At 32.5% G+C, this 25,402-nt stretch overlaps 1 protein-coding gene across 1 annotated transcript in view; it reads left to right on the forward strand.

Moving 5' to 3' along the window:
- The first annotated feature begins 258 nt into the window (after window positions 1–258).
- The window catches only part of SEMA3C (semaphorin 3C), a 154,863-nt gene continuing 129,719 nt past the window's right edge, over window positions 259–25,402 (forward strand). Inside the window, exon 1 of the mRNA XM_069461916.1 lies at window positions 259–404. Within this exon, the coding sequence (XP_069318017.1) occupies window positions 302–404 (103 nt within the window). The 5' untranslated portion in view covers window positions 259–301. The remainder of the gene's footprint in view (window positions 405–25,402) is intronic.

Consider the following 25,402-nt stretch of genomic DNA (forward strand, 5'->3'; position numbering starts at 1 on the left):
GTGTTTTGTTCTGTTTTGATGGTAGCATTATTTTGCTGGAAGGTGAAGCAGTTCCTCTTATTACAAAGACTTCCAGACACAAATGAATCAAATCCAAATTTCAATATCTGAGAAGCAAAGTCACAGCACCTCCTACTGTTTGCATTACTGTAAAAGTTCAGATGTGTCTTTTGTGAATAGGGTGTTTTGTCTAGATTGCTGGGGTTTTGTACCCCTAAAATGTGAAGTGAAATATAACAAACTTGTTATCTCTCTTTTAAAGGTATTTTTCCCTTGGATATTAACTTGCTAATCTGAAGAAATGACATTCCGGGGAATTTGCGTGTTGGTTGGAGTATTGATATGCTCTATCTGTGTAAAAGGATCTTCCCAGCCCCAAGCAAGAGTTTATTTAACATTTGATGGTAAGAAAGTTGATAAACACTCTGGGAAAAATGTTATTTGAAGTCTTTTTTTTTTTTCCTTCCTTATCCAGATTCAAATATGAATAAGTTAAAGAAAGTAAAATATCACTGAGAATTGATTAATTTTAAAAATATTTACTGGGCTGCTTTTTCGGTGAAATGGTTATTTTATATTATTGGTTAATAGAAAGAACCCTGAACCCTCTGTTGCACTTGAGACAATATTCATGAAAATGGTTGAAGGATTGAAATATATACTTTTTATTTTTTAAATATTTCTTCCTATTTGCACATGTGTGTATGGGGAGATGGTCAATAATACCTCAAAGCCTAATGTCTTTGATCTTATTATTTACCTGGTTATTTACCTAGAAATGCCCCCTTTGTGCTGATTCTCACCAGCAGAAAGAGCTATGTGGGTCTAATTACTAAAAAGTTTTCCCAATAAATTTTGGATGTTAGCCTCAAAACTAGTTACACAATGTGTTGTTCTAATGGTGTTTCTCTTATTTCCACAAGGATTTCCTGAGGTTGGCATAGTCCCCTAATTTATAGAAAAGGACCTAAAAGAATAATTAGAAATATGCCTTTGATTGCTGGTGTGTACAAATGTTGTCTTCAGAAGCTTCGGGAAATGAGTGTGAATTCAGATTTTCACATACATAAAAGGTGCAAGGTCTTCTAAGAGAATGGTATGCGTGAGTTTTATGCATGAGCTTAAATTTACAGTTGAAACGAATTACAGATGGATGATTTTGGTCAGTTGAGTAACCCATACTAATTGGACAGATGGAGTAAGTAATGGATGAGAAACACCATCCTGCCAGTCAAGGTCATTTATATTTTTATTGCTTCTTTCAACTCTGTCTGCATAAACCTCAGTGTCATTAAAAATATTTTCAATTTCATTTAATAAACAATACACTCACAGATTTTCCTATAGTGTCTCTGAAACTCTCTGTTATCTCAGATTTCAAATAGCAGAATGACTGACACTTATCAGTCAAGTGACTATCTTTTTTCCCTTTCTTTTTAAGTCACCAAGAGCTTTCCCCAAGGTCAGCATGAGCACTGAAGGAGCCATATTTGGAACTTGGAGTGTGTGAGCTTCTAATTGTGTCCTTAGCCTCCAAGCCAGGCATTCCCCTTAAAACCCATAGCTATGCAGTTAAGTTGTGAAGAATGGAAAAACAGGCCTTTGTAGTAATTTTTTTCTTAATTATTAAACCACCTTACAGTCTGCTCACACTTTTACTCCCAAGTTGAGAACTATGAAATAGCTTATCAAGTACAAAAAAGAAAAGACATTAAGAGGCAGTACAATGTCCCCTCTGTTTTTTTATATTTCTCATAGTATACATAGAGATGAAGTGATCTAATAGGTTAAGTATAAGTATCTAAACTGCCTTCTCTTCTATCAAAATGAACCCAAACTTTTTAATGGAAATATTAACAAAAAGTATGTCAACAGATAATTCATCAAGTCTGTATTTGAAAAGACAATTTCAATTTATATTTTACAGAAGGAAATTAAGTAATATAATCTTTTAGAACCAAACTTCAAAACTATGTAGGACAGAGACTGCTATGGTATACAGTGACTGGAAGTTATGATGGATTTTTAAAATACTACATTTCTAATATTTTAAATGCTCTCAAACTCAAAACAGATTATCGCAGAATGACTTACTTTATAATTTATGTAGAATATGGAATAAGATTATAGATCTAAAAGTTCTAGAATTCCTGATATTTTTTCCTTTCCAAAAGTATTACTAATAAATAATGAGGGAGATAGAATATCACTTATTTTGAATAATGTTTTCAAGAGCTATATTAACAAGAGAGAATAAATCTAATAAAATTCCACAATTTCTAGGTTAACAATTTTTAAAACTCTTAAAATGGACTATATATTAGCCAAGCTATCATAGGAAAAGTGCCATTGGCAAAAATGATTGTTAAAATATACAAATTTTCACTTACTCTAGCCCAGGCAACAAAGCGAGATTCTGTCTTAAAAAAAAAAAATACAAATTTTGATCATTAATTCAATATCATTTTTAAGAGATTTCATAGGTTGAGATGCCTATTCCAAGTTTCTTATTTGAAGTTTCTCATTAGTCAAATGGATGCCTTATCTGTATATCACACTGAGTAGGTTACTAACTTTCCTCCAAAATGGTTTATTCTTGAAGTCAAAATATAGAACTTTGTACAGGATTAGCATGCATATATATTTATATAGTTTCATTTGTTTTCTATTTCAAAATTTCGATCACTGTTTCTCAGTCAAAAACAGCAATTGGAAGAAGTTTTGAGGAAATACAAACAATTTCAAGTTGCATCAGAGGTCATTTGCATCATTTGTTGTATACCTCTATGAATCTTGATATTCTCATAATTACCTTGCCTACTGGCTCTTTTGTCTTGAAAACGTCTCCCTCACTAAAACTGTCCTCTCCCTATCTCTGTTGGGGTGGAACTTTAGAAGAAGCCACTCAGTCTTGCCTCGCTTACAGTGCAAATAAGCATCACAGTCAATTTAAAGGTGTGTGAAACAAGAGGTCTGCTTTCCTATCCACATACCATTCCTTCTTCTTGTGGTGAAATGATGGAGTGATAACATTTGAGAAACAGTGATTTACAGATTTGCCTTTCCTCTTGATCTAGTGCAAGGTCAACCAGATGGGCATCAGTCCTATGGGAGAATGCACTTCAGATGTTATTAATTAGTTACATTTGTGCTACCTAAATCTTGCATGTTAAAAGAATCGTAACTTCTAATAGGTATTATCTTTTGTAATTTGTATAATTCTGATTTCATGCCAAATAATTTTTCAAATGGTTATAAGGTTCATGCAAATGCTTCTTAAGATTTTTCTCAGCTAATATTGACTCTTCCAGCGCAAGGTTGAATTTTACATTTACATTTGCATATGCATGACAGTGGTTGAAAAACATAAAAGTGACTTAGTATGAGTTTTGAATTGGGAAATAGGTATAATACCAGTAGGGTTTATACTTGCGTAGGATTATCATTTCTTTCATTTATTTACATTGTGATTCTTTTTGCCTTTTTTCAGTGCTGAATTTTCAGTAATAAATCTCCCAAAGTCTCCAGGTCATTGATAGTATGTAAGTGAAAGACAGTGGAATTTTACAAAACATCATTTATCTTTTAATATCTGCCTCATTTGACAAGAAGTTTAGTTAATTAAACAACAAATAAAAGGAACCCTGTGAACTAGTGAGCTAGATCCAAAAGCTGATGAATTGCTATTGGACAATAAACTCAAAATAATAAATCGTCTCTTTATGAACTCTAGTAGCATTAACATTACAAGGCACATTTTTTTAAAACAGTTTATCTTGTGGTTGCCCAAGAGATAAAAATAGAGCCAGTTGTTCTTGATTTCTTCATTAATCTTAGAGAGTACTCACTCTGGTGATACTGAATCTTCTGAAATATTTTTCTCAGGTTTGTGTTATTACAGTTTCCTTTAAGTCCCTTTAGGATGGTTTCAGTTAAATGTTACTTAAGGATCTTGAAAGACACCTGCAAGTTTTAATAAATGAAAACTCAAGGGGTGCTGTGTATATAAGAAGCTCTCTATACTTTTCCCTTTGTGAGAGTGTCATCAAAATCAATAAGGGATTGATGAATGCAAGTGTGATTTGGACATTATCTAAAGCATAAACTCTAGAGTAACTCTAGAATAACTTCCTGTAAAGCAGGAAGTTAAAAACTGTTATAAAATACAATTGCAATAGAAGATGAGAAGAATTGCCAAGAGTTATAGCTTTATATGTCTATTTTTCCCTATAATCTATACTAATATAGGACTCTAGTAATCAAAATAAAACAAAATCTCTGTTGTAGACTTGAATTGGAGGGGAGAAATTTTAAATCAGGTTTTCCAAAGAATGTCTCTTAGAAAATATTAGGATAGAGATATTTTACATTAACATTCTATGGATTTCTCATGAAACATTTTAGAAAAATGTGGAAATATAGTTTCCTTTTATAAAAAAAGGTAATTATCATCCTAGGTGAGTTTTCTCAGAATCTAATAAGCTTGATTCTGTTACCAAAAGATGATGTTATGATGTTAAGCCATTCCAAAAATACAAGTTTCCTGCAACTGGGAGTGAAAAAGCAGTACTTGAGCTTGTGTGTTATGCTTATTCAGTCATTCAACCAAAGCAATTGCATGGAAAGAAAGTATAATATTCCATGGATTAACCACAGATATGTCTAAATATTTATGTTTAAGTAAATTGCACTCTTAATCAAATGAAGATGGCTCCAGTGATGCTAGAGAGCTAATTTTAAATTTGTTCACATGTTGGTCATATATGTTGATGTATTCACGTGTATTGATAAAACTGTATGCTATATAGCTTTTATTTGCAATTTTAGTTTAGAAAAATATACCTAGATCCAAAGTTAGGCATTTTTCCATTAATTATAGCAGTATTCTATTTTGTCTTCTGTATTTCTAAAATATTTCTGGTAATTTATGTTGGTTATAATAATCACTAACATTAATATTTCCTTTTTGACAGGAATTGTCCGAAATAATTCACGTTATCTCACCTAATTCTCTAACAAAACTGTGAATTAGGCAAAATTTTGTCCTCATTAAATGGAGGTGAGGAGAAATTAAGTAACTTTTCTGAGGTCACAGGGACAGAAAGAGGTGAGATTAGAACACAAGCAGTCAGATTCTAGAGACAGAGCCATTTCCGTAGATGCCACTAGAAATAGTTTTAATATCCACAAAAATCATAATGAAAATAACATGAAGTTTTTTAAGAAGGCGTTCTGTAAACTGATTTTATCATGCTCAAATTGTCACCATACAGTTTCGCTTTTTGCTTAGAACATGAAGCCTTCCTAAAAATAAAGGGAATAAAATTAATTCTCTACATCATCTCACATTCTCCCTGCAATTTGTCATTCATCCAGGCAAGCATAAGGGGAATTACTTCTCTAGAACATGTTTATTTTGTTGCTATAGTTGAGATCTCTCTTTGTGGCTGAGGGAGCAAGTGTGAGTTCGGGTAAAGGACAACCATCAAAAAGAATTATTATTTAGTCTCCTCATTTCACTATGCAAATTTATCAGAGTATATCTCTGTAAGTTCAATATACTCTATACTTTCTCTTAAAAAAATAACAAAAAAGTGATGTAAGAATTCTTTTGCATGGATGTCATTGTATTATTAAAAATATATAACACTGAGATACACTCAATTTTTCTATTTCATGAACATCTTTTATATAACAAGGTATAAATAATTATCATTTTGGTTTTAGTTCCATTACTCTTAAAAATACAGAAGTATTAGGAAAGAGAGCTGCAAGGTTTGGGCAAATTTCAGCACTCCTTTGCCTTGTGCATTTTTATTTACTTATTACTGAGAACCTGTGTTGTCAAAGAGAACACATTTAAAAGCAAGGAACAGAAAGGTGAGACATTTTCTAGTGCAGAGTATGAGTTGGCAAGAAGGGTACATAAAAGGCAGAGCTAAGTGCTGAGCCATGTGCTATTTTAGGGTAGTACTAGCCATGAAACAATGTGCTGAGTTGTAAAAGATGGCAAATACGTTCTACATTTTCAAGGTGTATGCTCTTCAGAAAATCATTTCAACCCTCCCTCCTTATCCAAGAGGAATTAACTGTCTTTGAGCACTCAGTAGTAATATGTAGGGTGCTTTTTACTTTTCCAAGAATTTCGCCATTATCTCATTTATTATAGAATGCCCATAAATTGGGTAGGCATGGAGCCCCAGGGGGCTAACTCTCTTGGCTAAGGTCCTATATCAGTGACAAAACTAGAAGACAAAATGGTATAAGAAGAAGAAATTAGTTGTGAGCAATGCTTGTATAGAATCCAAGACATCGTGCAAATGCATATTACCAAATCTGTAGAAATTCCAGGCCATTAATATGAATATTAACAAACTTCCCTCAGGCTATTTCTTCCCTCAAAGTATGTACAACACTGTAGCTTTAACCTACTTTACCTTTTTAACTAACTACTGGTTTTTAGCAATAATTTGAAGGTAATTATATATCAGATATTAAATATGCTTAATACCACATTATGTGTCTCCAAATTCTCTTTGCAAAGATTGAGGCAATAGAGAAATATGAAAATTTATATTTTAATTTATCACTAATTCATGCAAATTAATTAACATATTGTTTGTGTCTTGCCTTTCCCAAGTTACTGCTCTTGTAGTCAAGAGTTCATTTGATGTGCTATGTACATCAGGTTTCCATTTTCCCCATAATTAATCCCTAGAATATTCTACTCTTTTCATCTATATATTGGCTTAGAAGGAATAAATCATTAAAGTAATCTTATGTTCTGGTTTGAACTGATGCCAGTGGAAGTGCAAAATATCCTTACCTTACCAACTTTAACACTAACGAGCATTTAAAATTCTGGATAATAAAAGAATGAAGTATTCTACCTAATTAATTTCTAAATTACTACCTTGCTTAAACTATTTTCTTATAAAAATGACCAGGTTTTCAGACTTTGAATACAAGACTGCTCTCATATTCAATCTTATATATAATGTAATGGCTAAAGCCAGGTCTCTAGTCTATATGAAATTGATAGATCAAGAGAGTTAAAACAATTTAATTTTACAGAAGACAATTTCTGTTCCTCTAAGATGAGGGTCAGACTGGTGATCTAGCAAAAAGAAAACATTGACTCTGTGTAGACTTAATGGCACTAAAGAAGCAACTGCTGAATTCTTTTATGGAAAACCTACTTCCTCAGTATAGATTTTTACTTTCTAAAGGTAGAATGAATGATAGAGAGGGTATATATATCTGAAATAAATAAATACACGCATACATACACATGGTCTAAAAGTAAAAATCCATTATATTTTAATACCATTTTGGTCTTTTTTAAGTCTATATCCTCTTGTAAATGCACATAACCAAAACCTGTAAGAAAAAAAGCTGTTGCACTCCTGGCATCATTTTCAATGCCCTATTTATGTGTTTTCTTACCTTTATGAACAACCACACATGTATAATTATATAATAATTGGATTATTAGTTTAGCAAACAGTTTATTACTTAAAATGTTATAGTAACAGTTATGTAGTAACAGCTTAGTGCAAGTGAGCTGAGGACCAGGAGGAGAAACTCTGGTAACTTACGTATTTGAGCCCAGTCTCCCTCCCATTTTACTGATGGCTAGTGATAGTGAGAAAAAAGTGACTTGTCAAATAACAGACTGCAAGAAGGAGGTAATCCATCTTTAGCCCAGATAACAGGAACATAAAGGGAGCACATAATATGTAAAGGCACCAATAAGATAAATACCTCCGTTTGTTCTCTATACCTGCTTTTTTTTCCAGCCAGTGAAGTCTTACAACCCAAGTTGCTGGTGTTACTATAGTTAGCATCAATGGCCAAAGAGTGAGCAGAGTCCCAATTATAGCATGTGAAATATAATCTTTAATTCTGTGCTTCTGTTTTCCAAAATCCTCATCACTTCACAAAAGTTAAATTAATGAAGTCCTTTTCTCTTTTGTAAACAGACACAATGTTGTACAAACTGTGTGAAGTGCACCAACCTGGCATTTCATGCATTACTGAAATTTGATGATGAACACAATGGATCTGAAGGTTTTAAGACAGCACTAACAAAATTAGAAACTGTTAGCAGAGTTTAACACCCTAGTATTTTTGGCCTTACTTGTAATTGGGTCAGGTAGAAGTAGTATACGGGGCCACTATTAAATGTAGAAACACAATTCCACTAGAAATGTAATTCTTAACACAGGGGCCTCTCGTTTAAGGGAATAAGTGAATAGTAGCAAAGTGGTTATAAAATCGACTTGTATAAATAATATATAAATAACAGCTTTATTGAATTTCATTATGTAATTAGAGTTAAATCCATATGTATACAAGACATTCAATAGACTGAATTGAAAAACTTTTAATAACGAAACTTAAGATGATGACTGGGCATGTGGAAGTTTTGTTATGGTGTGGGAAATATTTTGGAACTCTTTTTATAACCTTTCTAACCCATTAGATAGATTCACACTTGTATCTTAATGCAAGCAAAAGCAAAACCTCATGACTTAAATTATCCCTTGATTTGAAAATAATAATTGGATAATTCAATTTGTGTTAGTTGCTGATCAGAGCCTAAGCATTCTCTAAATAACCTCTAGTTCTGTATACACACCCAAATATTATTATGTACTAATGGTGAAGTCAAGGGGAAGAGATTGGAGTCTCATTGCCATTGTATAGAAATCTGAGATTAAACAGAACCATCCTTCAGAGAAGCAGTCTTTCTGGAATCAAAAGCTTCCAACTTTGTTGGTCCTTCTAGCTAGATTGTCGCTTCATAAATTCAGGCTCATGGGCTTTTGTTTTTTTCCTGAACAGTAATACTCAGAAAATTCCAAGAGACCAGAACATTAAGCTGGAATAAAACAATGAGTGTATTATCATCACGAAAAGAACATTGTGAATTTTATTAGAAGAAACCAATTAAGATGTTATTTTCAAGCAAAAGGCTTGGCATGGCTTCAGAAAGTTACTTTCCGGAGTTGGGCAGGGGTTTAGCTGGCACAGAGAGCGGATCTTTAGCTTAGAGTTTTGACAGCTTTAATGCACATGCAACAGGGAATTTTTCTTTAAGCTGATTCTCTTAAAAGCCATGCTTCCTGCCACTGTTCAACATAATTGCATCAATTTCATTTTCCATTAGTAGTCAAAACCTGCTGATATGACTGGAGTTTTAAAACCTTTGTGTAAAAATCTAATTATGCAAAATTTTTTCAGGGGGACCTGATAATGCATATGATCTATGTAGCTGTATTTTTTATTTTGATATTAAAGTAGGATAAGCAAAGAGTTCTTCATGCTGGTATTATATCCTTTGGCTATTCATTTAATTATATTGACAACAGTGGTCTAATCAGTTTTCTATTATAGAAGAAAAAGAACATTCACTAAGCTTTATTTTGTTGAAGAAAAAGAAACCCAGTGTATAGCACTTTGCTACTGAATAATAAAATATTCTGATTTTAGGTGTAAGGGAATGATCGTCCCCACCTTATTATGTCTGTAATATCCATGTCTCTTTTATAATGTGTTTATGTTCAACACTTTATCTTCAGAGAATATTTTATAATTATCTACATTGGTTCACTTGTTTTTACATCAACCTTCTACTTTTTTGATATGTGTTAGACACTTCTCTACACATATAATTATCTATAGGCATTTTCAGATATTACATTAGAAATTTAAAAATTAAACTCTCTAGCAGGTGATCTCCTTGCATTTGTTTTCTCCTCTCCTCTGTCTGGCTTTATTTATTTTTTCTTTTCCTTTTTTTTTTAATTGACATGAGAAAAAGATTGTCAAGCTTAGCCTGGAATTATTCATGAAATGGTAAAAGCCTCAGAGCCCAGGTGCTGATGGAATGTGTAGTAGGAATGCAGTTAAGGTGGCTTTGAAAATGAAATTCAGTGCCATGAGCACTTAAAGAAATTACCTCTACAATAACCATCGAACCAACCTTTCTAAAGTTTACAATAAATATTTGATATTAAAGCAGAATTTTAAAACCTTTTCTAATATTTCTTCTGGGTAAAAAGAATATTAGAGTTTTAATAACCACAGATAAATTTGCTGGGGTCCATTAATAGCACAGACATATTTCAAGGTATGTAAATATCTGCTTTAAGTTCCAACACCACAAATTTTGTTCACCTTACAGTGGAAACTGGAAAGTCTGGTTAGAATTAATTGTTGGTGAATTATGGGTCAATATGAGAAAAAGCTTTGAGGCCCTGTTATAAAGAATGTTATGTCCATCTGTCTCTTCTTCCTTTGCCCTCCACTCACCGACCCTCCTTCCAGAGAGGTTCTATTATTCCTTCAAAGAAAAAGACCCAAAGCACTGCATTCCGTGCCATGAATGTTTTAGACAGCCTACCTTGTGCAATGCTGTGTGTACTTCTGTAGGTACGGTGAGAAATATGGCATGAATCCTGTCCTGGGGCCATCCGTTCTAGTAAGCAGTATAAACCAACACCGTAAGTAACCATTACACCAGACAAACTCTGATGTGTATCATAAAAGAGACATGGACACCTCACAAAAGGGTACATTTCTGAAATAAAAAAAAAAATAAACTAGTTAAGAATATTAGCTTTAAACCCATGGTAGGCATTAATCATTTTGCTGGTGGGATTCCAGTTTTACGGTTATAAACTGGATAGAGAGAGGAGTTAAAATGGAATGGCAAGGAGGAGCTTATTGCACTTAACCAAGGGGCTTGGGGTAAAGCACTTTTGTTGGGTTTTGTTTTGTATTTTACCTTCAAATTCCCAGCAGTGCCTGTAACAATGCAGAGTCATTATGACTGCCTGACTGATCAATTGACAAACAGGTTGACTTTCAATTAACTCCAATTAACTCCAAATGCCCAGAGAATAATGTAAAGTCCTAAACTGTCTGTGGTGGTGGTAGGGGTAGGGGACTATTTTTAGAGTCCTCTCCCTATCTCAATTTCTGAATCCCTCTTGTTCTCTTATTCTCTCTCTCTGTGTGTGTGTGTGTGTGTGTGTGTGTGTGAATATTGAACATATTTGAGGGTTGGAATAAAGACAAGAAGGAGACTATTTTAAATAACAGAAATTCAAAACAACCTTATCTTAACAAATGTCTTTTGTACTCAAGGGCAAATTCCATATACAGAGTTCCATGTCCTTTCTTTAGACTTTCATTTTCATCCACAGTTTGTCACCCCATCTTAAGGCCACAGGTTAGAAATTAGAAGAAAATTAGAGACTAATTCTGAAAAAATAATCAGTAATTCTGAGCTTTTTGTAATGACTGGTAAGGTTAAACCTGAGACCCTAGAACAGTGATTCTCAACCTTGGCTGTACGTTAGAGGCACCTGGAAGCTTTTGAAAATCCTGATGCCACATCCAGACCAGTAAAGTCAATACCTCTCGGGATGGCACTAGAGTTTCTAAATCATCCCAGGTGATTCCAACCTGCAGCTATATTTAGAAACCTCTGCCCCACAATCCCTAAAATGTAGTTTCTATTAGATAATGTGAAATTGTCAGGGAACTAACTCATTTTAAAAATAAAAGAGAACATTCAATCTAGTGTTCTAGCAGTTTCCACATTAGGGTCATTCCTAAAAATTAAAATTTAGCCTCTTAATAAGTGAGATTTTCAAAGCCAGAGAAATCATCATTAGTGTAGTGTTAATGCAGTTTGAGTGAACAGATATCCCTTCACTTCTTCGTGAAATGTGAAGATCCACTCCAAAGCCACGACCTAGAAAATTATGTTCCATTCCCTTCACATTTTGAAATCTAGTGACATCACAGTAAGATTCTTGACAAACTGAACTGGGTCTTGATTTAGGTTACATCATCAGGCCTGGCATAGAGAGGAGTAAATACAGCTTTGCACAGTGGATGCCCTTTCTGTCTAACTGTGGGATAACACACTCTCTAGGAGGTGAAGAGGCTATTGTGGCAGCAGAGGTGGGGGTGGGTGGGAAAGTTTCTTCTCACTCAGAAAAATATGTCACCTATGGCAATGGAAGCAGGTTCTTGTCCTTTTGTATATCATTCTTTTTCCAGCCTTTTAAATGATGCATTATGCATAGTAGAGGTGGGGGTGGATAGGGAAAGTTTCTTCTCACTCAGAAAAATATGTCACCTATGGCAATGGAAGCAGGTTCTTGTCCTTTTGTATATCATTCTTTTTCCAGCCTTTTAAATGATGCATTATGCATAGTAGATACTTAATACTGCAAACACTTGAAGGTGAAAGAATGAATGAACCGTATCTCTTTTAGGACAGGGACAGAAGTAGATCAGAAAGGACAAAAATAATGGATCAAACCCTGTCAGGGCTCTCTGTTCCTGGGTCATAAGATGTCAATAATTCAGAGGCCGTTTTAAATATGCCTCTCTTCTCAGCAAATGATCTTAGCTTAGGTCTCTGTCCTTTGTACTATGTTCTTACTATTTTCATGTAGGTGGAAAAGCCACAAGCTAATGCCCGGAGTTCCCTGCTTTAGTATACTTTTCATACCGAAAGAAAAGCATAAATGTCCATGGACCTCTACAAGATAGGCCTGGGATTCCATTGATGAATATTGAAAACTTCAGTGGGTCCTGGATATGGGAACAATACTGCCCTTGCTATTATAAGTTATATATCATTATATATAACTTTGGTATGATACTGTGATGTTATAGTTACATGTTTTTTGGTTTTAGAGGAATCAAGGATGTTAGTCTTGAATATATGGATAGTGGAAAGATTGATTTGAATCATGGCAATTTATATAGTACTTGTTCATTTGACCAATTTGCTGTTTGTGCTTTTTTAGGAAAATAATAACTTTTCTATAGTTTGATGAGAGATAAACTTTGTTTTAATATATACACAGTTAGATGCTTTTATTAACTTATAAACATAGCTATACACTTACAATTGGAAAAATTTTGCAGAAAAACTATGTGTAAGGGTTATGAGGTAAAAATAATTAAGCAGTCTTATGGACAGGTCAATAATAAACAGAACACAAATTAAGTCTATAGAACCTTTGAAAATGTTAGTGTTGGCTATTAAGGTTATGTCATCTTTACTTATTAAAGCAATATGAATTAAAAACTTCACATGGCCTTTTTCAAGAGTTTATAATGTTATTTGTTTCAATGCACCAGTGTAATGTCTTTCGTTATATTATGGAAAAAAGAGGAAAAAAATCTTTATGTGGAAGGTATAAATTTAACACCTTATAACGTATAATATACCTAATATGGGCAAAGTCAGAAAAACAAATGTTGCACATTGCATTCAATTTAGGCAGGAGGTGAAAATCAGACAGCTGTTTTATTAAATGAATCAACACATGATATTCTTGGACATTGTATATTTTTAGGATTGTTGCAGAGAATGGAGATATTGTTTCCAAACTTCCACCTATAACTATTGATTGATTTTTAATGGAAAGAGATATATCTTGCCTTTGAAATAAACAATTAGTGTGCTCCTTCACTTAGCACTTGTTGGCAAGTCTTGCAAATTACATAGACAAAGTGAAGTGCCTGATAAGTAAGAGATGCTTCAGATCTTTCCAGGAGTAAAATATCAGTGTCTGGTTTAGGAGACAGTAAGACTGTATGTATGTCAAAATATAAATTTCACAATTGTGGCACTTCCCTGAATGGGACAAAGAAAACACTTTTTTGCCAAATGGAAATTGTGCACAATACTAAAATAACATATTAGTAAATTATAGGATCATGTAGTCAAGGATAGTTTTTATTTTTCACAGAATATTTCACTTATTTATTTGTTTTGGAGCATTATTAGTAAAACTCAAATTATATCATTAATTCTAACTTGACAGCTGGAAAAGTTGCTTTACTTTGTTATAATCTTCATGTTCCTAATTCATTTCTGGAGTTCATCCACCAAAATTACGTGTAGTAATTCCTTGTACCACCCTCCAGCAGGCAAAACTATGACTCATTTCTCCCACCCAATTATGCCAGACCTGTTTAGTGCAATGTACAAAATGAGGTGTTATAGTGCAATATTTCCCAATTTATTTTTAAGACACTCAGGCAATATATCCAACATCTTCTATTCTAGGGAACACAAACTAAAACACAAATTACACATTTTTCCATACTTTATTCTTTTCTCTTTGTTATCTTAGAAGTAAAGAGGAAAAAAGGTAATGGTTATACAATAAACTAGCTGCAAGAGGACTATATTTTATATATTTGTTTGTCATATAGAGTGACTTTGTTTACTTGTATTTAACGGACAAGGTATAGGACAGTAGTGAATGGGCCCTCCCAACCATTATCTTTGCCTTGTTTAAACCAAAATGGAAGCAATTGATCCTGCTTTGCACAACCTCTACTAGCTAAGGCAAATGTATTAATAGAAAGCCTAGGTCAGGCTCAGGAGCAGACTGCCTGAGTTCGAAATCTTGCTTTACTACTCATGTGCCATGTAATTCTTGTCAAGTGCCTCGACTTCCCTAAATTTTATTTACTAGGCTATAAAATAAGGATGATGTTAGTTGCTACTAGATAATGTCATTGTGACTATTAAATTAAGTAATGCATATAAAACACTTAGCAAGACGTGACACATAGTAAACCTATACTAAATGTTAGGCATTATTATTTTGTATAACTTGAGAAAATTAAAAGATAACTAGGATATACTCCCTGTCCTTAAGAAATATATTATCTAGTTATATTAAGAAATACTAATCTAGAAGTGGAAAACTTGTGGGTCATTAGCTTAGAAAAGGATGTTCTTGGCTCCCATGATATTTAAAAATGAATCAGCTGCTACCATTTAAGAATCAGGAGATTTCAGTTGACAATTTCTATGTCTCATTTTTCTTGAAAAATCAGAGGATCTAGCAAGGACTAATTGGGTCTGAGTAGGACTGTCCCCTTCGAGCCTGGTTTCCTTTATTCATTGATGTTACCTGGCTGACCCTACCAACATAGAGTTTTCTACTCTTGGTCTAGATTCTGAGTGAAGCACAAAGCCAGATAAAAAATTAATTTCTATGTAAAGCAGTAATTCTTGTAAGAATCTTGCTCCATGGTAGTATTGGGGCAGAAAAGAAAAAAAAATATTTCTTTCAAGGAAAATAGAGTTAGAAAAAAGGTTGTTAAAATCATAAAACAAGATGTATATCATATCTTCATTAAAAATATGTATCATGTTTATGATGTTAAATTGAACAAAATAATACATTCATTTTTATCTTTATGAAAATATTAAAAAGTAAGTTGAGAATTTGGGGATATAAGAACATTTATTTAGTGAAGGGACTCAATAATAGAGTGACTTCTTTTTTGTACATTTATATGTACAGGTTCATGTGTTGAGGTTTGCATAAAGCCACAAATCACCTATAAATTAATTTAGGATATGTAGACAGACTTTGGGATAGAATTTATCAAGCCAGTACTCTGATCAGCAGTTATAGGTTTTTTTTTGTTTGTTTCATTTTGTTTTATTTTGATCTCACAAAAATTATAGGCAGGCTGTGGCTACTGATGTGAGCTATTATTTTGCATTTAAAAAGTTGATAAAAATTTTCATTCAGTCATTTCAGTGAAAATCTATCCTAGCCTTATGCTGATATATTTAAGGAAAGAGATACCCTACCTAAATGTTCTGATATTCAATACAATATGATTATGGAAGCCTGATTCCCATGTCCTGTGAGCTGCAGAACTGGTGTGATTTGGTTCTCTCTCTATTTTTCTAAATACTAACAGACAAGAACATTGCTTGGCATATATACATATATTCTGATTCCTAGAGTAATTCTTGTTTTATTGTTATAATTGTTATGACACATCTTTATTTTTGTTCTATTATTCTTATAGAATAATAGAGTTTGATGTTACTGATGTTTGATAAGAATTATTTCACATTTTGTATTTGGATTTATACTTTTTCAGTTTTTTATTGTAGCATATGATCTGGGAAAAAATATCTGGAAATAGTCAACATAAACAACACCTAAATTCTCTTATCTCTTATGACAATGGGCCTGAGTTTTAGCAAGGCATGTCAATCTGTAACTATTAATACAAAGGAAAAAACCCTGTAATTTTCAACTTTGTGAATAGTTTATAGAGATAGGTTAATTATGTATTCATTCCAACATATTTATGATCCACTGGTCTATGCTATCTGACTATACTATTGATTAATAAAGGTACTGCAGGACAAATTAAAAACAAATTAAAAAATATAATTGGTAAAAAAATTATGGCTAATCAAAGCAGAATGGTAGCTTTAATCTTTTAAACTGTAAATGAAGCCTTCCTAACTTGAATTTCTATTCAATTCTTTGTTACCCCAGTATCAAATGTTGCAATCAATTAATCAAGTTCAAACTTTTATATTTACTGTTTTTTCTTCAGCTAGGTATAATTCTTCTCCTCAATTTTCCCAATTCTTATTTCTACTACTACCCTTCTTCATGCATATCTGAGCACTCTTTTCTATGGTCCCTGTTATGCACATCTCCTCCCATTTTTATTTCTCCTTTACTTTTCTTCTTTGGTGTTTATGGAGAGGCCAGATTGGCCTGGGCAGGTAGGCTGGTGTAAAGTCTGTTAACTAAAACTTACTTAAGCAGCCGTTTTATTAATAAACCTCTCTATAGTCCCTGACCTCAAAAGGAGGCATTAGTTCCTTCTGGAGATCCACTTATTCCACAGGGAACAAAGGAAAAGAATGTTGATATTTTTATGGATTTTTTCTTAGTTGTTTTATATTTTCTTTGTTTTTGATGGAAATTCCTAAATTTAATATTTCCATACAATGCCTCATAACCAAGAAAATAAAAATGAATAATTTTGTCTAGCTACAGTTCATTTTAGATCTTTATTTTTCTAATAATTACTAAAAGGGAAATTAGTGGGAGAAGAATTGAGTAGAATTACTAATGTTTAGAAAGTGTGGGCCAGTGGTTTTGTTGGGCAGTGCAAGGTGCTGGCCAGGCCCACAGCCCCATGTGGGCCTCCCACACCCTGGCCCCACAAGCCCTGCTGCCCTGCCACACAGCCTGACCAGGTTTCCTCTCTTGGGAGGCCGAACACAAGACAGGAGCATTAGTGGAGGGTGAAGGAGTTGAGATACATAGAGAGAAAGCACATATTTGAAACTGTGCAACAGGAGAAGCAATAAACAAGGAAAAGCCTTGGTTCAAGAAGCAGAATACAGAAAACTGGCCCAGAAGGAAGAGAAGCTGAGACAATAGGCTAGCTGGTTTATAGCATGGTGAGGACCAGAGTAGGGCTCAACAGACAGCCTTGTGACAGCTACTTCTGAAGGAACAACAACTAAGGTTGACAGAAGGTCAGAAGAAATCATATTCAACGATTATAGCTACTAGTCCCATTTCAGCTGAGATTCCAGTTAACTATTAGGCTGGTTTAGGAGGCTGCTAAGACAACTTTTCTGTTTCCCTTTCTACTGTATCTTTTATATGTGTTTGTGTGTATGTGTGTGTGTGTGTATACATATATATGTATATATATGCACACACATACACATATGCATACTTACATATATGTGTGTATGGGTATATATATACATACACATGCACACACATACAATTATATATTTAATGTATATACCAAAGGTAAGCTGAGATATATCCATTCCTGATAGAAGGTTTATTACTGAGGCCTAGCTAAATAATAGTGTACAGGGATAGTGAGATGAGAAAGGACTCCTAAATTTAAAGTAACTGAAGGGCAAACAAAAAGAGTTTTTACTGTTACCTTTATTTGACACAAAAGATTATATCAACGGATACCTAGAGTAATCACTTTATGATCCCAATTTTATGGAGGTTAGAAGCATTTTCCAGTTCTCTACAATTGCATCAAGTCATTATAAATTAATAAATGAATCACGTTTATAGTTGTAGGGCTTTTTAAAAGACAACGATCTACTATTTTACTATTTCTGAGAAATTGAAAATTGAAGCAATTTAAAAATCACATTGTAATATGAATTATATTATTATACCACTGTGGAGATATTACTGAATATAGTCAGTATGAAAAGCTAGCCACAAATCTTATATTCATATTGCTGTCTTCTCTGCATTTTTCTCTTTTTATTTTATAGTATGTAAGAAAGTATTATGAAAAGCATTAATTAGATTTATAAAAGAACACCTACAAATTCTATCCATATGCCTAAAAATCAGTCAGATGTTAAAAGTGGATTGTAGAAGAAAGCTCTTTAAATGGGAGCAATTAACATAATTAATTGCTATGGAGTAAACTTTGCCTTCACCCTAAATTGAATCATCACCTTGATTTTTCCAGATCACAGAGATATTTTGGAAAATGAGGTAATTGGATGTTTAACAAGAATATTTTTAGGCATCCTCCTCTTTATAAAGCCCGTCTTTGTTTCTACCTAGATATTTAATAGACTGTATATATTACTGAGACCCCTTTATGTTTAAACTTAATAATCTCTGCAATTTTCTAATCTTTCTGCTCTAATGTATAGTTTGATGTGCATATCAGGACTTTGAATTTGTTTTATGTATCAGGGATTAGAATTTCTGCAGATTTTTAACACTGTTATGAAAGTTTGCCACTTTGTTAAGCTTGGAGTCAAGAACTATACTTTAAAAATTAAAAGACTGCTGTATCTGAACATTGGATGCAATGAACATTGCCTTGCATTGTCCGTTTACATAGGGGAAACTAATGAGGCTATAAAGAAACACTATCTGTTTTATTAGAATTTTTTACCAGTGAAACAGCTGGAAAAACAGAGGTAGTTGGCTGGCTTTCGTTTTCCATTGCTTTCTGCCCTTTAAATTCAGATTTCCTTCTATTCACAACCACACGTTCACACACAGACTCCTTGGTTTGTTACTTTAAGCCACATGGAGATTAAGCACCATTAGTAAAGACTAGTTTAGGAACAGTTTTAACTAAAATAAATGGCACTTTCAAAGAGAACATGGATTTATGGAGTGTGTGTGTGTGCATGCTCACATGTGTGCTGGGATAAATCAATAAGGAAGAAATCAGGTGATGGTATTTGGATGCCATTAGTGATTGGGACATATTTTATGTTGCTGTCCAAATGTGGTGAAGTGCTAAGTCGCATCCTGGTGGCCAGAAAGAATATATATCACTTTCCTATATTTAGAGTTAGAATTTTGTTGCTGAAAGAAAAATTAGACTTCATCTAATCTGGTCCTTTTATGTTATAGCTGACGGAGGCTCAAGAAGATTAAGAATCTCAGCCACTAGGCAGTATAACTGCCACTTGGATATGCTCGTTACTTGTCCGTCCATGGCATTCCCTCATCAGCACTCTCTTCTCTACCTAACCACTTAAGTAAATGGAGGCATTGGGATAATGCAGTATGAAAGATGATGAAGTGTTATAAGAGAGGCTAAGAATAGTCCAATCAGGCATTAAAAAGAAGACAGAGTCATGAGAGGTAAATTGGGATCTGTGAATTGGGAAAGTTTGGGGACCCCAAACAAATAAAAATTAATTGACTTATGAAAATACCCACTGTTTACAGTTAGCATCTAAAAAAAGAAGAAAAAAAAGAAAGCATGTAGTTATCAGCCTTCAAAACCCCAAGTGCTAATGTGTCAGAGAGGGTCCCAATCCCTCTACCTTGGAAACAAGAAATATATGATTTTTTAAAAAATCTGTTCATAGAAACATGTATCCATGAACTCTACATTTTTGAAAAATTCCCATAATCTTTGTGGAAAAATTCTGAAAAACTAAATCAAGTAAAGTTTAATTCTAATGAACATTCTATTGAAATAACAATGTGAAACAATCATGCAACACATGAAGAACAATTTATATTCCACTTTATTGGGGGGAACAAAAAGTTTATCTTTAAATTACTCATATCATATACAAGTCTGTATGTGCAATTTAAATATAAATTGCTATGTTTTCTTTATATATATATATTTTTTACCAATAGAGGCCAATACATTTAAATTAAAAAAATGATATACTCTAATACATTCTGTTATGCACCTGCCATAATTAAAATTGTAATTCACAGTATTCAGAAACTAATCTGAAGTAGTGTGTATTATCTACAATGGAAAGAATTATCTCATTGTTGCATCATAAACTGGATATTTATAACAATTGCAAAAATAGATTTGCTCATTTTTGGGAGATAGTACTAGTTTTCTCAGCATTCATGTGTGACAAGGGTAAGAACTCGAGTTATAGCAATAGTATTTACAGAAATTTCTTCAGTTACCTTTTATTCATGATATAATATGAAAATTCTTATAACATTTTAAGGTTTACATTTTTAAATGTTTATCTCTTTTATAATGGCTGAAGTACAATTTAAGTTAATTTTTTTGATAGAGTCATCTTTCTTTTGTTTTCCAGGCATTATTTATATATCTTGGAAATATTCTTAATTTATTTGCTGTATTATTTATGTAACTTCAGATTCTACATAAATCTAGGGTGACATCTAACACAAATACACATTAGTACATATCAGTATGACTACCCCAAGGCTTTCAAGATATTTCCCTTAAATAAAATAATTTAAAAATTCTGATTAAGCACCTACTGAATTTAAGGCATTGTCTCCTGTATTGAACAGAAAGAACATCAGTAAATGATCAATTTCTTGCTTTCCATGAACTTCCAATTCCATAAGGAGATGAAGAGAATAACAACTCTACTACACAGAACATTATTAGTAACTGGAGTTGAAGGCTAGACATATAGATAAAAAAAAGAGGAATATAAAATCTTATTTGTCCCTCAAGAAAGAGTACAGTTCAAGAATATATGGCTGGGAAAAAAGGCAGAGTGTGTATCTAATGAGTAATGGTATGAGCAGTCATTTCCTAACCTGTTCTGTCTTGAATCTGAGACATGTGATGAATTTGAACAATGTTGATTTTAGAGATTAGGACACAATGCGATTGAAGAAACTAACCTGGCTAATGAGTTGTATAAATGATGAGACAAGTTGTCATGGCAAGGCAATTGGTTGGAGTTCAAGGTATAGCATGAGGAGAAAAGGAGGGCTAGACAAGGAAATACGATACTGCAAAGATCTTAAAATATTGGCATTGTACCTAGATGATGTATCCATTTGATGTACAGGACATTTGGCTGTTTGGGGTTTTGGAGAAAGCGGTAATATGCTAGTATCATCATATGTCCTAGGACATTATTTTATTTAAAAAAAAAAACTTGCCAGAATCTAAATTTTCTTTGTAGTGCTTTTTTTCTGCCATGAACTCTTGATTCTTCTTTGGTGTTTTTGGAACTTCAAGAACTTTGTAGTTTATCATCTGTCAAGCTAGTTGGGGAAAGTTCAGTCATCACTGAATATGTGTATTTCAGTTTTCAGACCAACAAATGTAAAAAGTAGAAAGTATATATAATACAATAACTCAGCCAAACCTCAAGTAAAAAGCAACTTTCATATTTCAGCCTTTAAATTTGGTTGTTTAGAAGTGGTTTCCAAAGTTTATTTTACCAAGTACCTCTTCAAGATTTTAAGTTTTCTGAACTTATTTTTATTTTTTTACACACTTTTAATCTTGACATTAATCTTTTTTATTGAGCTTTAAGGCCTTTGTTGAAAGGGGTGCTGCAACTAAAGGGAGGAATCTTAGGGAATCTTTGGAGCCTTGGAAAACCCTCAGCTTCCTTCAGGAAACATTTGCTTGTATCAGCCACTGAAGAGATCAAAACCAAAAATAAACTTTCTTTCTTTCTTGCCTTTCATTGATCTTGGTGATGTTTTATCCAAAAGTGATAGCAACAAATGTAAAAGATTTATGTATTGAAAATGTGATAGATTAAATTAGATGAGTGCCCAGATTATCAAAGACAACAGATTTTTTTTAGCTACAATGTCATTCTCCTCAATATGTTAGACTTGTGAAAACAAATAGTTTCTATTAATGCACATCTAATTGGATTCACTTTTGCACACTTTACTTAGTTTTTACAATTGTGAGGATAATAGACGATATATTAAGCAAGCAAACATCTAAAAACTGAATAATTTGACCACTCGTTTTACTTAAAGGTGCCAAAAGTATAATTGGAATTATCAATTGCACGCCCCCAACTCCAACTGGTTGGCTTGACTGAATTAGTTATTTGTGGTTCTGTTATTAAAAGTTATCATGGATGAAAAAATATTTATAGCACTGGGCATTATTTGGGAGCATACTACAAATGAATTATTTTTCTTTTTACAATATAATGTCATCATTTCTATCATAATGATGACATTGCTGCCTTTAAAACATTGCACTCTATTTGGAAAAGTATGCAATTACTTTGATTTGTATTTATGTTATCTAAAATAATATATGCTTTTACTAATAATGCATAATAAGTTTGTAACCATACCTCTTTGAAGATGATACAGTTTAAGGATTAAGTTATTATTTATAACCTATATTGCAGGTGTCTTAAAAAGTCTGTTACAGGAATGTGTGATAATATAAAAAAGAGAATAAGAACATCTTTGATATTGATAGTAAATTATGTATAAGTAATTATTTATAGATTTATTTGTAACACAAAAAGGTGATTGATTGCATGGGACAGAAAGATTGCATATAAGATTAGGAATATAAAGGCCTGGATTTTAATTTTAATTTTACTACATTTTATTCCTGTGAAATTCACAGTTTTTCTTCTGTGATATCTAAATGAATACAATAATAACTACTCTTTCTCAAACAGGGTTATTATGGGGTCAAATTTTTTTAACAAAAGGACATTTACCTTTGTAATACAAAATTCAAAAAACATTTCAAATATAAGATCAAATCAAAATACATTTTAGCATTAAACTATAGGACAAAATATAGCACACTGTATCTCCTTAACTGGATTTGATAAGTTTCTTTAGTTGTAGTTATAATATTTTAAATGTCTGTAATGTCCATTCATAATCAAAACCAATTCGAGGATCTTTATACTTGAGACATGAAACAGAAGTAGTGACAGACAAAAATTGAGACACTTAAGAATGATAAAAGAAATTTCTTCCTAGTTCTTTGTTAATTACAATATTAAAATATGTCCTGTGTCTATATACTTCCTTCTAGATATCTCTTTGCTACATTACTATTGGAAACTTAGTGTCCATGTGAACAATGTCATATCAACCACAAAATTATTTCTTTTAAGTTTGTTAGAGGACATCTTAGGAATCATTTCTGACTTTAAGTGGTTCAAGAGGAAAAAATGCCAGACTTCTTTCTGAAACATTTCGTTTATTTTATAATGTAAAAATCAGTTAATCTTTAAAACATGTAATAGACTTTTTCAGACAAGTAGCATTGATCTGTATTTCTGTCCTTCCAACTACATTCTTTGTATAGACTATTTACTATGATAAACTAAAATCAAAATTATTACTATAGAGATGTCTAAGATAATATAAAAATCAATATTTAAAAAGTTTCTACATTAGACTATGTTAAATACTAGAATATTGCTTTAGAGAGTTGAATAAATTTGAAGTCTTTTTTGCCATGACATATAATTGCTAGTATGTATCCAATCTCAATTATGCTTTTTACTCAGGGTAAGAAGCTCTTTCAATTCATTTAACAAATCTGTGTTATAATTAACTCTAAGAAACGTAAAGCCTTTAACCAGCATCTGAATAACTGGTTTGACAGATTGACGGTAATAGTCTTTAACCTTTGCCTCAAGGCTACTGTATTGTTTAATACTATAATTTGTTAGACATATCACCAATGCTTTGAGTTGGGGATTTGATTCATTCATTTAATCTTGGTTTAGGAATTTGAATCATTGATTTAATCTTCCTGCTTTATTCTAAATTCAATATATTTACTGAAGATAGAACCACAGTGAGAGGCATTCAAAAACTCAAAGTTTCCATGAGTCACTATTTTCTATTTTAGTGACTTTTTTCCTTATACTATTATGCCAAATTGAAATAATTGTTTTAAATACTATCTAAAAATTGGCAAGATCCATTTGTTTAGATACTTAATAACTATCTATTTAAAACTCTGCAAACATATAAAATATTTCATGTGAGAAAATTTAAATTTACTTATGTATCATGCCTTAAATTTTGGAACTTCTCTGTAAAATTACATTGATACATTAAAATAGAAATCATTTCATGGACTATTTAAATTTAATTCCCTGTATGTCAAGAATTGATAGGCTAAAAATACATGCCATATTTAATTAATATAACCTATCGATTTTACACAAATATGCACGCATTTTAAGATCTTAGTATTCATTGTTGAAATGAGATAAGAATTGATTTATATTTGTTACCTAGTGATACTCTAATTCCTTTCTTAGTGGTTTCTTTAATAAGAAAATACTGACATATTACTAAATGCATATGTAAATTCAGTCATATTACCATCATTAAGGACTAGAATAAACACTGGTGACTTCTTGGCACAAGATTGGTTTAATAAGTTTTATGATATTACATTCAATTAACTCTTAGACATCTAAATTTTTGCTCTACACAACTTCCAATATCATTTGTCATGGGAGAGCTTGAGAATGCAAGTTATTTTTATTTGTATAGCACTCAGCTTAGGCTTTTTTCATAAATGCACAGACATATGAATACACAGTGCATATATAATATAAATTTCTTGCACACATACCATGTTATAAGCACATTATCAGATGTTAGAAATAAAGTCAAAAATAGACTTGATATGTGCAACAGTATAATTAATTAATTTGCTAATTGCTCTTCACTGTTAGATAAAATCTTCAACAGTAGATGCATTCACTAGTGATCAACGATCCTTCTATTTGAATTAGTTTGAATGGATAATTTGAATATGTTCTAGACTCAGTGGAATCTTACAGAAAACACAGCTGCTCTAAAGTCTCAAGGGGGACAACTGAAACTAAAAAAATCAATATGTCACCAGCAGGTTTGTTGTAATAGATGCTTAGCACAGCAGGTTTGTATAAACTAATGGCACACTATGCAATGACAAGACAGTCATTAAGATTAAAGGACTGCACAGGCAGACTCACTGGCCTGGGGCAGTACATGATGCAAATATATAAATGCAGTATTTTTAGGGTGGTACAGAGTTCACAGATGCTTGTACTGGGATATAGTATTGTATAAAGATTTTAAACATAATAAATTTATATCTACATAGCAGCCATTTTGAATTGATTCATATATTAGTATTTAAAACTCAAGTATTATCAAAGAGCTATTAAATTTTTTACTTTAAACAATTGTATTTTTATATGAATTCTCCAATGTATAGATTTTTTTTAAGAAGGCAAAAATTATCCCTTACAAAATTTGCCTAGGGATCAAAAAGGGAAAAATGGGAA

This window comes from Eulemur rufifrons, chromosome 29 (assembly GCF_041146395.1).
Source record: "Eulemur rufifrons isolate Redbay chromosome 29, OSU_ERuf_1, whole genome shotgun sequence".
NCBI classification, from domain to species: Eukaryota; Metazoa; Chordata; class Mammalia; order Primates; family Lemuridae; genus Eulemur; species Eulemur rufifrons.